Here is a 16,130-nt window from a genome sequence, read left to right as displayed (position 1 = left end):
CTTCACTGTATAAATACCTATTGTGAGTACAACTAAGTGTGCAAGTTAGGAGGAGCGATCCCCCTTGCACCTGGTGCCGCAATAAACATACCTGCTTTGTAACTTATCCTGAGCCACCAGGATGCAAGAAGCAGGATTTCCACATACAGCTGCTGCTCCCCCACACGCACGGCCGCTCACACCCACTCCTTCCCTGCAAGCACCTCAGTTGCCTCCTGCTCAGCGCTCCCCTCCTGCGTGCAAAGGTTCTCCTGCCTCTCCCTGGGCCCCCTCCAGGCCAGAGGCCCCATCTCTCTGCCCCCCACCCCAGGGTCTCCCTGGGCACCCCCCTCCTCTCTGCCCTCCACGCTGACCCCCTCTATACCAGGAGTCCAACAAATACACCTTGACTCTGCCCGCGACTTGCTTTCCCACCTCATTCCTCCTCAGACCGCACATCTCCTCTTAGAGACAAGTCATTCGTCCTTTTTATCTTCCTCATCCCTCCCCTCCCCTGTTATTCTGAGTAACAGTGTTTCTAAAACATGCTCTTTCCATCTTTTGATCATGACATGCCTGGCATTGCATTTTCCCAATCTCACTTTATTCCTCCACCTCCTTACTCCTCATCCAAAAATATTTTTTAACATCTTCTCACTCAAAAGCTTTCTTTGTAAGATGCAAAACACCGCACACCACCAGCTTAGCCAACAAGTGGAACTCATTAAAATGACTATGCCAAGCTGTCAAGCACTTACTTGGGAATTACTTTATTAAAAATAAAATTACACTGAAGCAAATTCTGAAGTAATTTTTAGAAATAAGGATATTTTCAGCATTCAGAAAAAAACATCTACTTATATAAACACACATTTTTCAATAAGGCATTTGAGATGCTTCCTCTGCTAAAAAAAGGGGAGGGGAAGGATACATTTAAAAAGACAAACCAAATCTGCTACCACTTTACTTACCAAAGATGGTAACACACTTTTAAAACCACAAACATTTTGTTGCTTTTATGCTTATGTTTAGTTACTTTCACAGCATCCTGTGAAAATTTCAGTGCATCTGGAAGGCATGAAAGGCAGGTCTTTATTGTCAGTTCCAACTGCATCTTGCATTCTGGCAGACGCTGACATGGTTGCACCTCCACATCAGTATTTTTAGCTTGTCGCATCATGCAACGTTTGATTATAGGCATCACCAAAAACCGCATTCTCGCAGTACTATTTGTAGAAGGGTAATTTTTGAAGGATAGTTTTCAAAGGTGACATTTTAACTAAATCCAGCAGGCAAAACAAGGACAAATATGTAAAATTCACATACTAGGGGATTAAGTGAATTGTGTCTTCTTTGGAATCTGTCTGAAGTTCTTTTCAAATGTGTCCTCATTGATTAAAAGGACAGGTATTTCACATACGTGATCAGCCACACACCAATATTATGTTGCTTAAAGAGACATTTCAACAGAAAGATAAATATTATCAGCACTTAATTTTAGTTTTGCAATTAAGCATATACCATTTCAAGGATTTCCAGACAAAAATCCCAACTCTCCAGAATCTATTTATTCATTGGAAAATACAAAGTTAAAGAAGTAAGTGCTTATTACTCTAATACTCAGCTTTTAGTGCAAGTTTACTAGCATTGCTATTAAACTCAACTTCTTATTGTGCTATGGGGTTTTCAAAAATTTCATACAAAGGAAAAATTTAACATGAGCATGGGGCAGCCTATAAAGTCAAAAGTTAGCCTATATAAGAACTGAAAGTTCTCACACAAACAACATGGTCTGACCAACCAAATACATAATTCAGAAATTAAGTCACTCTGTTATTCAAAACAGGTAACAGAAAACCTCAATCTAAATCCAAAATAACTGTCTTGCAAGTCTTTGCTAGGTACTACCTGGCTTTTAAAACTTCAAGTTAAAAAGTGACCCAACCAGAGGTTAATATAAAGCTGAAGAGTTGACTGTTCTTTCACAATTGATGTTTAGTTTCTGTTGTGGAATACCCAATTCCACTCTACAGTCAATTACACATTCCAGTCTTGTAAATTGGATGTTAGGAAGACTGCTAGTATTCTCCAGATCTCCAATGAGGGAGGTAAAAAAAAAAAAAGTCCTTAAAAGAGTACATATGTACTTATTTCACACAGTATGAAATTCTGCTAGATCAAAAGGTGTATAGAGATTTAAGGCTGTTTAAGGACAATTATTTAAAGGTTAAATTGCTACATGTCCCCCAAAAGATTGCTTTCAATGTTTGAGAGAACTTTCAAATAAAAGGCAAGACTGAGTGCCCCCTTCTGAAACACGTAACAATAGGTTTCCTTGGCAATTGGCTTGACAGGGGTAAACAGCACTAACATTTTGCACGTGAGAAAAGTAAGGTACTGATACTGTATGAACTACAGATCTTTTTACTCCATATGGAAGATAAAAAGATAAAACCTTTATACTCAAACGTCGAGTTTGTCAGGTTACCCATGTTCCATGCCTAAATGTATAAGGCCTACATCTGTAGCGCCATATTGATGCCATATTTGAAGTAAGCCTCAAGTTCCCAAAGCCAAACAGGCTGTGGCAGTACTGTCCACACTACCTGCAAATGAAAAACCCGAGTTCAATCCCCCGCTTCAGGATTATGCACATAGAGTTTCCCCCAATGAGTGGGCTTGTTGGTCTCATCCACACTGCAGCCATGGCTGATGTGGGGGAAACGGTGAATGCAAAGCGGTAGCACAGATGTCACCTTGAGTATCTGTTTGGCACCAGAGAGAACAGACTTCTGCTGTTTCTTGTTAGGGAAATCTGCTTTCATTTCTATTCTGACATAAAACATCTGCATCCAGATGCTGCACACTCCTTTCATGTTAAGAACATGGTATATCCAAGGATTTATTTGGCCTCCAAGCCTAGGTTTTCAGAGTTGGTACCTGCTTGTTTATAGTGAGCCCTGACAGTCAAGAATGTTTGGATCCAGGAATCCAGACTGAATCCAATCTACACCTATGAGTTACTCACAAGACAAAATCCTTCAAGGATACAAGAAGTGTCATTTAGTCACTTTCCAGAAGTATCTGTCATTATTTAAGCTCAGTTATGTTTCTTTACACAGAAAATACTAATACCCTCTCATTTATTAATCCTTTTGGCATTAGATGATATCCTTCAGTCATTTGGTAAATTATGTGTTTACATACTGCTTTTACCAAAATAACAATTACTGTTTTCTAAAGCATTAACAGATGTTTTGGACCATTCTCCCATAATTAACATTTGACAAACTGACAGTAATAGCTTATAGACAGAGGGGTTATGTCCAGCAAATTTTAATATCAAATTGTGAACTATGCTGTCTGTTCATTAGTGGAATGCAACAGCTGACCAAAAAAAAAAATCTTCTCTTTCCAGAAGTGTAAATGGATCATTTTCACTGACTATGAAAGCCTATGCAGTTGGTGTTTTTCTGGAAAGTAACAAAATAAGCTGGAAACAAAATAAAGCTACATTTTAAAGCGCAGTATTTCTTTGTTTAATCTTTTTTGGTGCCATATCATTTCTTCAAAGCTATTATATTGAATGGACATGGAGCTAACGTTAGACCAAACCTTCCCTCCATAGATGGTTGTGCAGCATTTTCAGGGTACAAAAAGGTAAAACTCTGCATTAGACTTGCAAAAATTAAGAACAGCTCCATTTTTGCCAGCTGCTCTCCCATGCACACACGTTTACCTGAAGAACAGTTAGAAGAGACATATTACTGGTTTTGTACTATTGATCCATTTGTTAACACGCATGCAATTCCTATGCTAGCACAGCACAAACAGAAAAGCTCAAGTTACTATTAAGCTATGAACTCCAAAGCTTTGGTCTTCCCTATTTGAGTCTAAGCCTTTCTCAGCTGTACTACTACTACTTCATACTAACAGCATTTACATCAACAGCAAAAGTATTCTCAGCACAATTCATGATTTCTCCTTCCTGCCTGGCAACTGGAGACTTCAGGAACACACCCCGTTTTGCAAGTCACCAACTCTAATAATAAAACAAGCTCTGCAGTTGATCCTATGTGCAACTTCCACATCTCACTCCTTCAAGGCTCTACACTTGAAACACCACCAGCCCCCTGACCAGCTACTGACTGCACGTGGATATCTTACCCATTCCAAAAGGAATGAACGCCTCTTTCTTAATTAGCTGGCCGTTTTCATCCAGAAATCTTGATGGTTGGAATTCATCTGGTTTCTCCCAAATGTTAGGATCTCTGTGTACTGACCACAAGTTGGGCACGATCACACTGCCCTTAGGAATAGTATATCCCTGGAGCACTTTAAACAAAAGCACAGAGACAGAGTACCTCACAATTACTAGAAGTAAACACAGGAGACTTATACTATTAAGAAAACGACTACAAAATGTCACAAAAAAATTATACAGATCCCTAGCTGCAGGCTGCAAAAGTAGGAAGAACTTAAGGCAAAGGGGATCTCTGCTAGCCTGCTTGAGTCAGAATCGTGCAGGCCAGTGAAGCTGGAAACCCAACAGCTCCCCATGGGGAAAAGGTAGCAGCAATCATTAGGAATGCACTGTGCTGTATGAAACTGCTGTTACCCAGCTTCCTCGCATTCCTGTGCTGTCACAGAGCCCCACCGCAGTGAAGGTAAGGAAGAGGGATAGGTTTTGAACTGTTGTCAAAAAGGTTTTGAAGCGACTAGTCTCATTTCAGCTTGCTGCCCCTCACTGTCCTGCAAGCTAAAACGTTATAAAAAGCAGATCAGTTCAGCACTGGGTTTGAATGCCAAGTATTGCTACCTCCCACTCACTGTAGCCAGTGTTCAGCTATGTTTATGGAAACATACACCCAACAAGACGACTCGGAGAAAAATATTTACTATTGTTTTCTGTAGAGGTGGAGCTCAATGGTATAAGCCTTTCAAGCGTTAGCAAACCAATTGCTCCAACTTGGTGTTTTCAGACCTTTGTGTCAGATGGCTAAAAACAACTCTGCTGTTTCAGGTACAAAGGTGGAGTCTCAGCTGCCAGCTATCACTAAGCACATCAGTCAATACAAGCTGAACCTCCAGAAAAGAAACCACTCTAAATTAGAGCACCTCTAGATGGTAGGTCAGACATGCTGCTTAAATAGAGGCATATCAAATAGAGGCATATCTCAAGGCCGCCTACTCTCTACGAATGGCATTTTACATATCTGGGTTATACGTATAATACATAAATGAAGTCTTTGCAAATTCTTACTAGATGTCCCATCAGATCTCCATCCACACAACAAACGCTGTATTATCAAGTCTCTATAAATGCTTACCAGCAGTTTCTGAGGCCATTCGAGGAATAGAAAGGGGAACAACTGCAGTCATCCTCTGCACTTCCATAATGGTTGCCTCTGTGAAGGGCATTTGAGTCTTGTGGGTAAGAGAGGGAACTTTGTCACGTCCTAGAACTGCTTCAATTTCTGCATGAACCTTCTCTATTCAAAGGGAGCAAGAAAAAAGAAAAAAATATAAAAGATACACAGTATGTGAGAAGACATCATCTCAATTTCACTTGCCTATGCTTCACTGTTTACATAGATTTGTCAAAAATGGCTACAAGGCACGTGATTCCCAGCTGAAATAACTACATGAACGTAAGCCTTCAGAACGGACTCAGTTAAGAATAAAACAACCAAGCGCAATCTTGATGTCAAGAGTAAAGCTACTGAGATGACAGACATTGCTAGCACTTTGGTACTGGAGAAGTACAGAAGTTCTGTTCCAGTTCCAAATGTATTCATAATCTTAGTTTAAGAGTTTAACTACACAGTGATTAGAATGGTGAAAACATCAAGCTTCTGGCCTGCATTAAAAAAAAGGAACAAAAAGAGACTGCAAGCAGTGTGTGCCTGAAATGGCCTCTGTCCCTGGGGAGATCCAGTTCTCAGAACCAGGAAAGGTGGTGAGGAGACAGGAAAGCTTTTCATGGAGCTGCTTTCAATACTTCATTCTGTAGTAGGAATTCTGCTGCTGTTACTGCAAGCATTGAAGCCATTTAACTTGTTCTTGCTACTTCCTACTTTCTACTCACAAAACCTAAACTCGGCTATTTCCTACTTCCCCCAAAAGGAATCAGCACATGCTCCTTCCCCCACACAGGCCTTCTGCAGAAGAAAACCAGAAGTTAATGAGCTTATCTCTTGCCTCATTCACATGAGGCACAAAGTGTCAAGATATTTGTTTGCCCCTTTCTTCTCCCTAAAGGCTCAACATAGAAGTAATTCTCTTCACTGAATTCTCTGAGATACAAGATTTGCTTCATTCATATACAGGATCATGTGCCTTTTCTTCCAGGTAACTTGGAATATGGCTACACAGCAAAAGCCAATCCTGAAAGACATGACCTCAAAATTAGCTTTTAATCAAAAATAAGTCAGTTTTCATTTTTTACCCTTGATATCCTGACTATTTTATGGTTTCTTGCTTGCCTTGTCCAAGCTTCAGAATCCAGGCTGCTGATACTCTTGAGTCTTTGCCCTTTTCTCTCCTTAGCACCGATTCAACGTTAAATAAAAACTCAATGCAAAAAAGTTTTCCTGTTTTCAGAGAAACATTCAGAAATACCCTGCCAACTGTGTTGAACGAACAGTTGCTGCCACCTATTGGATTTGCGAGGAAAACAAGTTCTCATATGAGGAACAGAGTGAAAAATACCTCACCAGCAGATTTGCTAATGACGCAACTCTCTACCTGCTTTGTGGGGTTTTGCTACTTTTTTAATGACACATTATAGCCCTGTACTCAGATATGCACATCAACAATAATTTAAACGAGTTAAGTTTTCAATATAGAAAAAGTAATTACGGAGACTGTCTCATGCCAAATGTCACACCAGCGTTTTATCCTGAGCAACATTTCTTTGGAGTTTGTAAAGATGTGTGGAACTACACAGAAAGCAGCCAAAGTGCTGCTCACATTACCAACTGCAAAAACATCGACTTCGAGAGTTCTCTGCAAACAGCATGTTATTTGAACTGCTCCGCTACATTTAATATATTTAAAAATATCACAGATCATCTTAAGTCAAGGACCAAAACCAAGTCAGGGAACAGACCAAACCAAATACTCCCCACTGCCTCCCTATATGCACGCACGCACACACATGCACACACCCAACCTTACAGCATCCTTCCAGTACCTAAAGGGGGCCTACAAGAAAGCTGGAGAGGGACTTACTACAAGGGCATGTAGCAATAGGACCAGGGGGAATGGCTTATAAACTGAAAGAAGACTGATCTAGATTAGATACAAGCAATAAATTGTTTACTGTGAGGATGGCTGGACACTGGAACAGGCTGTGGATGCCCCATCCCTGGCAGTGTTCAGGGCCAGGCTGGATGGGGCTCTGAGCAACCTGCTCTAGTAGAAGGTCCCCCTGCCCATGGCAGGGGGGGTGGAAGCCCATGATCTTTCAGGTCCCTTCCAACCCCAACTGTTCTATGATTCTTTTTCCATGTAAAAAGCAAAACTGGCTTTCCACAGGCAAATAACATTCTTTCTCATTTTTCTCACTGATAGCCCTTCATTTGTCTTTCTGTGTCTGCAACATTTGCTATGGCTAAAAGTTATGCAATTGAGGTATTTCCTTTAGGGGATAAGAGAAACATATTACCAAGAAAAGAAAAAAAAAAAAAAAAAAAGCAGCCCATACATGACTCCCAGGCAATCAGGATACATAAAGAATGGGATACTAGAAGTAAGAGAATCACACTGCATAGCTAAGTGATACACTCTGAACTACTGAGCTTATTTATATTGTTTGACAACAGCCACAGCATAAGGGGAGGGGAAATCAGAGAGGCAGTAAAACTGTTAAGAGGTCAGAAGAGAGAAAACTGACTAGCACATACTCGGGACAGTACCAGGCAGTAGGGAAAGGATTAAAAAAAAAAAAAACAACACCACAAACACAGACCTCTTCTAGATATCATCTGTGTTATTTAGAACATAATCTAATTCATGTAACTGCATATCAAGTCAAGCAGTGGTAACACACAACCATTAAAACCAGAAGAATCAGCCTATGCAACAAAATTTATTTTACATTTGTCCCTGGTGGACTCTCCCATGTACTGGACTGATGCCCTATTTTGCAACCGTTGCTCAACAATTTGGTTTACTTTGTGCAATAAACTATGAACTTGGCCTATTTAAAGAGATTATTTCAGAGATAGGTGCTGTAAACAAGTATCTATTTGCTTATCTGCAAAGCAGCTGCAGCACATGTAAACCTCAAAATCTCAAATACCTGATAAAAGTATTCCAATTTTTATTGTTCTTAGATAACTTCAGGTTTACCCTTCTTCATCCCAGGTTAGCAACAAGTCTGAGCAAAGGAGTGGTCTCCTGGGGACTTGTTTCACTACTATGAGCTGAGGCAGAATTACCAAAGTAGAATCTGTCCATCCCGCCAAGGTTTCCAATCGGCATATACCCAAAAATCTTTCTAGCGGAAATCAGTTGCTATGTAGAACTTCAGGAGAAGCTGCTAATAAATTAATTAATTGCTTAATTTTCATCAAATTCAACCACCTAAATTTGTTAAATAGCACTAAAGAAAATGCTGGCTTTGCAACCACGTGTACTGTAACAAGACTCCATACAGAAAAATATTTAACTAAAATTCATTTTAAGTCTTAGGTGATGGAAATTTATCCTAAGAAGTCCTGAAATACAACTCTAGCAAGTACTATTTTAATATTGTAACCTCTCCAACACCACTGGTATTTTTTTATACCCACAAAAATCTACAAGTCATTTTCTAGAACTCTGTCACAAACAGGAACCAGACCATAGCACCATCACATAATTTGGGTTGCAAGGAACCTCTGGAGGTCATCTGACCTAATGCAACTCTGAGGGTAGATCAGACTTCTCAGGGTCATACCCCACAGAGTTTTATTTTCCTAGTATCTGATCAGAATTTTCTTGTTGTAGACTGTCTCTGCTGCTTCTCCTCCCTTCACTGCACACCTGAGAGGAAACTGCCTCCATCTTCTTAGCATCTTCCAATCAGTTAGCTGTAAACAGCATAAGGTCCCTCTCCTCAGTCATCTTTCCCTAACACCAAACAAGCACAGTTCCTCCTGCCTCTCCCTTGGGATCATGTGCTTTATGTGTCTTCCCCACCCTCATTATCATCAACCTACCCAACTGCCATGACCGTTAAAGATTGACGGGAGAGAGAGGCCTTGCAATGACACTGACCAGCTGGTGCCATGGACTTCTCTAAGTCCAATTTGCTTAAGCTGTCTCTAATTTGATCTTCTTCTACAATGTGTTTCACTTCCCCAGACTGCTGCTAGGCTCCAGAACCTCCCTGCTCAGGGAGGCATAAAAGCAGACCTTACCACTACACATCCCACATACTTTATATCACTGCTATAGGCCTGGAGTGCCGCAGTTGCCAAAGCTTTTGAAATGTGCTAAGGTTCCTGGAATTGCTTGGAAAAAGACAAAGTTGTCCCAAAACAGAAGAAATGCATAGACTAAAGGACCATTTAAATAGTTAACATATAGCACTAACCTAGAGATCATCATAGCAGAGCAGGAGAGAAGATGTCTGATTACATATAAACCTTTTAAATGACACATACACATGTACTGTTTGCATTCAAAATGACTTCTCTGTTGTCACTGTTTGCTTCTGTCTCTGAACATCTATCTAGACCTTTACAGCCTGGAATAAAACAGCAAAACAAAAATAATCTTACCTTGTACTTCTGGGTAGAGAGACATGTAGAGCAGGCACCACAGTAATGTGTTGGAAGTAGTGTCTGTGCCTGCGATGAAAAGGTCACCAATGATAAAAAACAGGTAGTCTTCATTAAAACTGCTCTCCTTGTTGTTCTTTTCCTCCTCCGCGTGGATGAAGTACATATCAATGAAGTCCCTGGGATTTGCTGCATCCAGTGTATCCCTGTGCTGTGCAATTATTTTCTTTAGAAAAGCAGTAATATCTAATTCTGTTTTCCTAAGTTCCCGGAAAGGCCCAAAGGGAAGGTAGTACAGCCATGGGCAGATATTGACCAGGATCATATAGCTGTTCACGCTTAGCTCTAGCGCACGGGCCATGTTTTTCAGCATCGTCTTGAACTCAACATCTTCGTAGTTAAAACGCCTGCCAAAGGCCATGGAACAGATCACATTGGATACTGCGTTGCGAATGATTGGAAAGGGATTAAATGAATTATTTCCATGCTTCAGCATCTCCTCCTTTATAAACTTCAGCTCCTCAATGATTTTAGGCTCTAAGCTGTGTCTTCCCACTCCAAAATGACGCAGTGTTGAGAGGGAAAATTTCCTCTGTTGCTTCCAGACAGGGCCATAAGGTGCAAAAATAACACCTGGAAGAGAAAGGGAGAGTCTGAAACAAAAATTCTCTGTTTTCAAGAAGAAATAGTTACTACAACCCAAGAGCCAGAAGAGAGGGAAACAACACATGGCAAGTTTGTCCCAAGCACTGGGCTAGGAGCTAAAGGAAGAACACAAAGTTCTTTATAATAGCTTTGGGAAATCCTGTCCTTCCTTTTCCCAACCAGTGAAATGAATGGAACAGTCACACCAAGAGTTTTATTAGTCTTTGCAAGACAGTAATAGATGGAGAAAAGGTACTGTAGATGCTTTATTATAAATTATAACAATTTCATAGGAACGGTTACTGTAGGACATATCTTAACTATAGCCTTTCCTCCTCAACGTCCTGAGACATTAATTACTTCAGCAAGGCACAACAGAAGATATTAAAACACTTCCCCCTTCATTTTAAACAAACTTCTCAATACTTTTTGCATGTGTACATACTTCTATTACAAGCAATGTTTTTCTTTATTCTATAATCAGAATACAGGATAGGCATGCTGCAAACAAACTGGGAAGGTGAAGATGGATTCAGAGCCACCTGGCAAAAACCTGCTGGATTTCCATCTCAACACTTTTGATGCCTCCAGGCACATGCTCTGCATGATTGTGTCATTATGAAACACCACTTAAATTAACTCCCTTAGCTTCAATTATAAATATTGCTCACTTAGAAACAGAAACATCTCTTTTGTTGAATTAACAGACCACCCCAAAGATATCAGGGTAACAAAATACACAACCTTATATTTCTAAAGGCACTTCATAGTTAACCTGAGAAAACCTAAAATCATGAAAACACGGGCTAGTTGTGCTTTTGTTCTTTTAGTAAAGTGACATCACATCTGTTTTCTTCTGGAATGAAACAGTTACTTTATAAAAGCAACATCCATTATTCTGTCAACTGAAAATCTTAATGTTAAAATTAAAAGAAAGAAATGGCCATAAGAAATTAACAATAGAAAGATGCACCATGTTTCAATGCTTAGCATTACCTACATTTCTATTATTACATAATGCTCATAGCTCCTAATGCAAAAAGGAGAATAAACAAATAAAAAATCTATAGCTAGAAACAGAAATCCGTAGATCTGTAAACAACTACCCAGAAGGGCCTGCAATACCAATGGTATAAATAGTTCAGCATAACATAAAGCTGGTAATCTTTGTAGCCAGATATTCTGATTACATTATCTACTCATAGTAGTAACAACAGAAAGAAGAACACAAACACATGACCTGGTTTCAAAAACCCTAAACAAAATAAGCAGAACATTACGAAGAGTCAGAAGAAGCTGAGAATCAGCTGAACTTCATCTTCTCTGCATTAAGACATTCCTTAGGAAATCTATTCAAATGTCTACTCCCTGGCACTTTAAAAACAGAACCAACAACTTTGCAGATTCCCTTTCTCAAGTAATGTTTCCTGGTAGCACTGGTGTCCTCAAGTAGGTAGGGTAGGTGAAAAACCAGGCTTATTAGGGACTGCATTTAGTCAAGAACCAGCCTGGGTTTTCAAGGTTTGTGGCTGGGGCGTGGAAAAGAATGTGCATTTCTTGGAACAAAACAACATTATCACTATTTCCATCCCACAAGAAGTATCTCCAGAACAGACTACACATCCACAACCTCTTCCCCTTTCTGTCATTAGGAAAACTAGTTCTAGGATCCAAATACCTTCATAAAAGAAAACAGACCTACTGTCCTGAATGTAAAAATACTCTCCGAGCCACATGGGAAGGCCAACAGCAACCACAAACCTCCGTGCACGCAGACAGCCTCTCCAGCAATCCGCACTGGGCACAGCTGCATGGCACAATGTATTCTGAAGTCCCAAAACCCCAAACTACGGCAGAATACTAATAGTTGATTTGCAAATTGGGAAAGAATAACATAGGAGACAGATTAAGGAGGAAGATGAGCACTAAGTTAAAATAGAAAAGAAAGAAAAATGACAACTACTTCACTGCCAGGCAATAATAATCAAATAGTACTTCACTGTTTTCAAAGAAAATCTCTGCAGGACCTGAAAAGTCAATGTGCGCAGCACAGACAACTGTATTCTTAAAAAAAAAAACCCAAACCCACAACAACACATACCCAACAACAAACAAAACAACCGCCCTGAAGATAGTAGAATAAATTCTGAAGCAACATAACCCCAGAATAACCAGGCCTTCATGCTCATTAGAGAGGACTAATTTCTATGAACCGATAATGAGAACCTCTAAATACAACCAACAAAGCAGCAAACACACAGAAAAACAGAAAGTTGTTTGGTTTTTTTATACATGAAAAAATTTTTATACATGAAAAAATTCAAATCCTTATGGGATCAACTTCTAGCAAAGGCTAACTCCCACTCCAAATTTCTCATTGCTTTAGCATTGCTGCAGTAGTGGGAACATCGACAAACACAGAATTCACAGCATTTAATAACATTTAACTTCTGTATTCTCAATGTCCGCATCTGAGTGTGCACTGGGCAGGACTATAAAGGCAGGTGACTACTCAAGCTCCATCTACTCCAGAGATTAAGTCTTTCCTACCTCTCACAGAGAAAACAAAAATGTTTTACTAAAACAAAAATACCAAAACCTACTTTTTCCCTCCAGTCTAGTATTTCTCTTTCTGCAGGTGTATGTGCAGAAGCCTTCAACTAAGAACTGACTTCTCCTTGAAGCTCTCAGTGCACTTCTCATCCAGCCAAGGGAGCCTCCCTTCTTTGCTACTCAGTTGTTACAAGTGCAGTGTTCGCTATTTCCGATTCCCCTACTTGCTCTCCCCAGGGAACAGTATTTTATGTGCATCTTACACACAATAGAGCCACACACAGCTGAGATAAGCCCTTCTTTCTTCCATAACTACCCTGAGCTGACCTGCTGGGTATAAGACAAAACTACAACAGAAAACATAGCTTAGAAGAAAATAACCCCAGAAGTTTAGACCAGGTAGTTTGTTTACAGAATGAAGATGTAGGAATTGAAATGGATACTTACTGACGCAAAACGCTCCAGCATTGTAGTACCCAAGTTGTGAGAAGTAGACCTGAAGTTACACAGTCATCCTGCTTTTATCTTTTCCTTTCCTAGTACATATGAATGCAACTGTCGCTGCCCTGAGCAGCAGTGAAGCCTCACCCACGAACTCCTGAAACTAAGCGGAGACTCTCAGATCAAAGATTAAAAGAGACCTACAGTTTGAGTGTTGTAACCTATCCACCTCCTCCATGAACTACACAAAAAAAAGAAATACTTGTTAGCCCAGAGCTCTTATGGACAATATCTGAAAACTGAGTTTAGAGATTTACTTGTACCTACACCATAAAAAAGAAACCCAAACCCACAAAGCTTTCAGAAAACACATACCGCTCACCTCTTACCCCAGCGGTTCTACAGCAACTGCCTTCCCAGCACCACACATGCAGCACCGCAGAGGTTCAGTTACCTCCTACATGCCACCACTAAACCAAGACAGCCCACTGAGAACAGCTGTGACTTCCAATAGCTTTGGGAGAACCTCCTTGCATTCTTGTGTGGGCCAGGCAGACCCACACTGCCCATATCCACTGACTTTTCCCTTTGTGTAGTCAAAACACATTACCCCTGCGGTTCATTCTACAATACTCACATCTGCAGCAATTCCACCTGCTGCGCCAGCTAACATAAGCGATACATAACAGCTACATACATTTTACGGACATCGGGCCAATCCTCATGTAACAGCCCTCGTGCCTGAGTGCAGCTATGGTGACATTCCAGATAAAACTAGATGTAAAGCAACCTAAAGTCCCTGTCACGCTGCAACGCAGGCAGGCACAGCCCCTGCACTTGGCCACAGCACATTCCAGACAACAGGCTCCTGACACTTACAACTCCCCTGGAGCATCCACCAGTGGAAACTGCTAACTGCCCTAGCTACTCTTGTGTCACCGTTTTCAAAAAGTCTAACAAAGAACTGTGTGCAGAAAACAAGAAACATAAAAAATTCACAGCTTTCAAGGAAAAAGAAATCCACCACTGATAAAGCCTGAACACACGGTTTTACAGCACTGCTAAAATTAATCTAATGTCTAATTGCTCTTCCCCTTTCCTCCCTTAGCCTTTGCTAAATGTACCGCACTAAATCACACATGGTAACAACTACGTACCAGTAAGATCTGTCCCAGACCAGTATCATTAATCATTTTTTTATCCTTTAAACTAATTACAACAATAGTATCTGATTGCTTTTTAATAAACACTACCTAGGTTCCTTGCTTGCCTATTATCTTTACTGGGGTAGTTTTGGTAGTGTAAAAAATTGAAGATAGAGAGTTTGAAGCACTTAATAGTATTTCCTTGCTCTCCGGGGGGGGGGGGGGGGGGGGGGGGGGGCGGGCAATGATAAACAAGATTCAAAATACAGTTAGCACATTAACAAGCCTCCTAGGCTACACCTCCTAAACTGAAAAAGGAAAGGTAATATTCCACAAACACCAAGGTCTGTAAGGGACCTGAAGACTAAACATGAAGAAACTCCAACTGCGGTACTGCCACCATGTGTTTAACCTCTCTGTGCCCTTTTCTTGCAAAATCTAGTGAACTCTCCTTTGACCTATTGAAAGACACTCAAATATGCTCAGTAACTTTTGACAAGCTGAATAACGCACCTGCAAACATCCCAGCAAGGGCAGCCCACCCGCAGGCTGCAGTTGCCAGCCTCCGCAGGAGCCTGCACGCTGCCTCGGCAGGGGCTGGGGACACGCACAATTTCACGCCGCTACCAAAACGTTTTGCAGTCTTCTCTCCTGATACAGCTGGAATCAGAAATCAGCCGCTAGCTGACAGACTAGCTGCTCCTTAAAGCCCTGCTCAAACACCATTCCTTCCCGTCGACAGAAGCGAAGGGGCCAGGCATCTTGGTGGCCGTGCGGTGGCCTGTCGCCGCGCTGCCGGTGCGCAGGGATGCTGCCCGGTGCGCAGGGATGCTGCCCGCCCGCCTACCGCAGGGCGCGCTTCTCCCCGCGTGCCTTCTGTCACCGGCTGGGCCCGGGGCACGCAGGATGAGCAAAATGCGAGCAGATGGTCCAGCCTTGCAATTCCCAGCGCCTGCTTCCCAACGCCGGCACCGCAGCCACCGGCTCCCGCTCGATCCTCTCGCCCAGCATCGCCCCGGCAGCCCCGCACCCAGCCAGCCCCGCCAGGCCCGGCTGCCACCCCCCCCCCCCCCCCCCCCGGGCGCTTACCCTTCTTGCGGGTGATCATGAGGACGATGGGGACGGAGGGCCGGTCGCTGAACACCTCCGCCTTCTGCACCAGCGCCTCCCGCACCGCCCCGAAGGTGTTGAGGACGATGAAGGGGCGGCTGCCCACGAAGAGCCGGAAGACGCTGCCGTACATCTTGGTGAGACCGGTGAGGAAAATGTGGGGGGAGAAGGCGGGGGACCCCCGGCCGCCTCCCCGCCCCTCCACCGCCCACCTCCTCAGCAGCGGCGGCGGCAGCAGGGCGAAGGCGAAGTTGCCCACCAGCGGCCAGGGCGCCGGGCCCGGCGGTAGCCCCGGCGGCGGCCACGGCCGGCGCAGCAGCCAGTAGCAGCCCAGCCAGCACAGGGCCGCCAGCAGCAGCTCGGTGGCGGTGGGGACCCGCAGCAGCCACGTCCAAGCTCCCGCAGTCACCCCCATCCCCGCCGGCGGCGCCGCGCCCCGCCCTCGCCCCCTCCCGGCGCGTAGCGGTTTAAGATGGCGGGGGCGGGC

The 16,130-nt window shown here is 42.5% G+C and overlaps 1 protein-coding gene across 1 annotated transcript; it reads right to left on the bottom strand.

The window, feature by feature from the left end:
• Nucleotides 1–1,458: 1,458 nt before the first annotated feature.
• Nucleotides 1,459–16,094, bottom strand: LOC119144877 (cytochrome P450 2U1). The gene is made up of 5 exons (XM_037380762.1): nt 15,623–16,094; nt 9,750–10,382; nt 5,310–5,471; nt 4,147–4,314; nt 1,459–3,718 (listed from the first exon to the last, which is right to left on the bottom strand). Exons 1-5 carry the CDS (start codon nt 16,056–16,058, stop codon nt 3,540–3,542), a joined length of 1,578 nt encoding a protein of 525 aa, XP_037236659.1. The 5' UTR covers nt 16,059–16,094; the 3' UTR covers nt 1,459–3,539.
• Nucleotides 16,095–16,130: the final 36 nt, after the last annotated feature.

This window comes from Falco rusticolus, chromosome 1, assembly GCF_015220075.1.
Source record: "Falco rusticolus isolate bFalRus1 chromosome 1, bFalRus1.pri, whole genome shotgun sequence".
Lineage (NCBI taxonomy): Eukaryota > Metazoa > Chordata > Aves > Falconiformes > Falconidae > Falco > Falco rusticolus.
The sequence above is the reverse complement of the archived record's forward strand: the minus strand, read 5'-3'. Positions and strand labels throughout refer to the sequence as shown.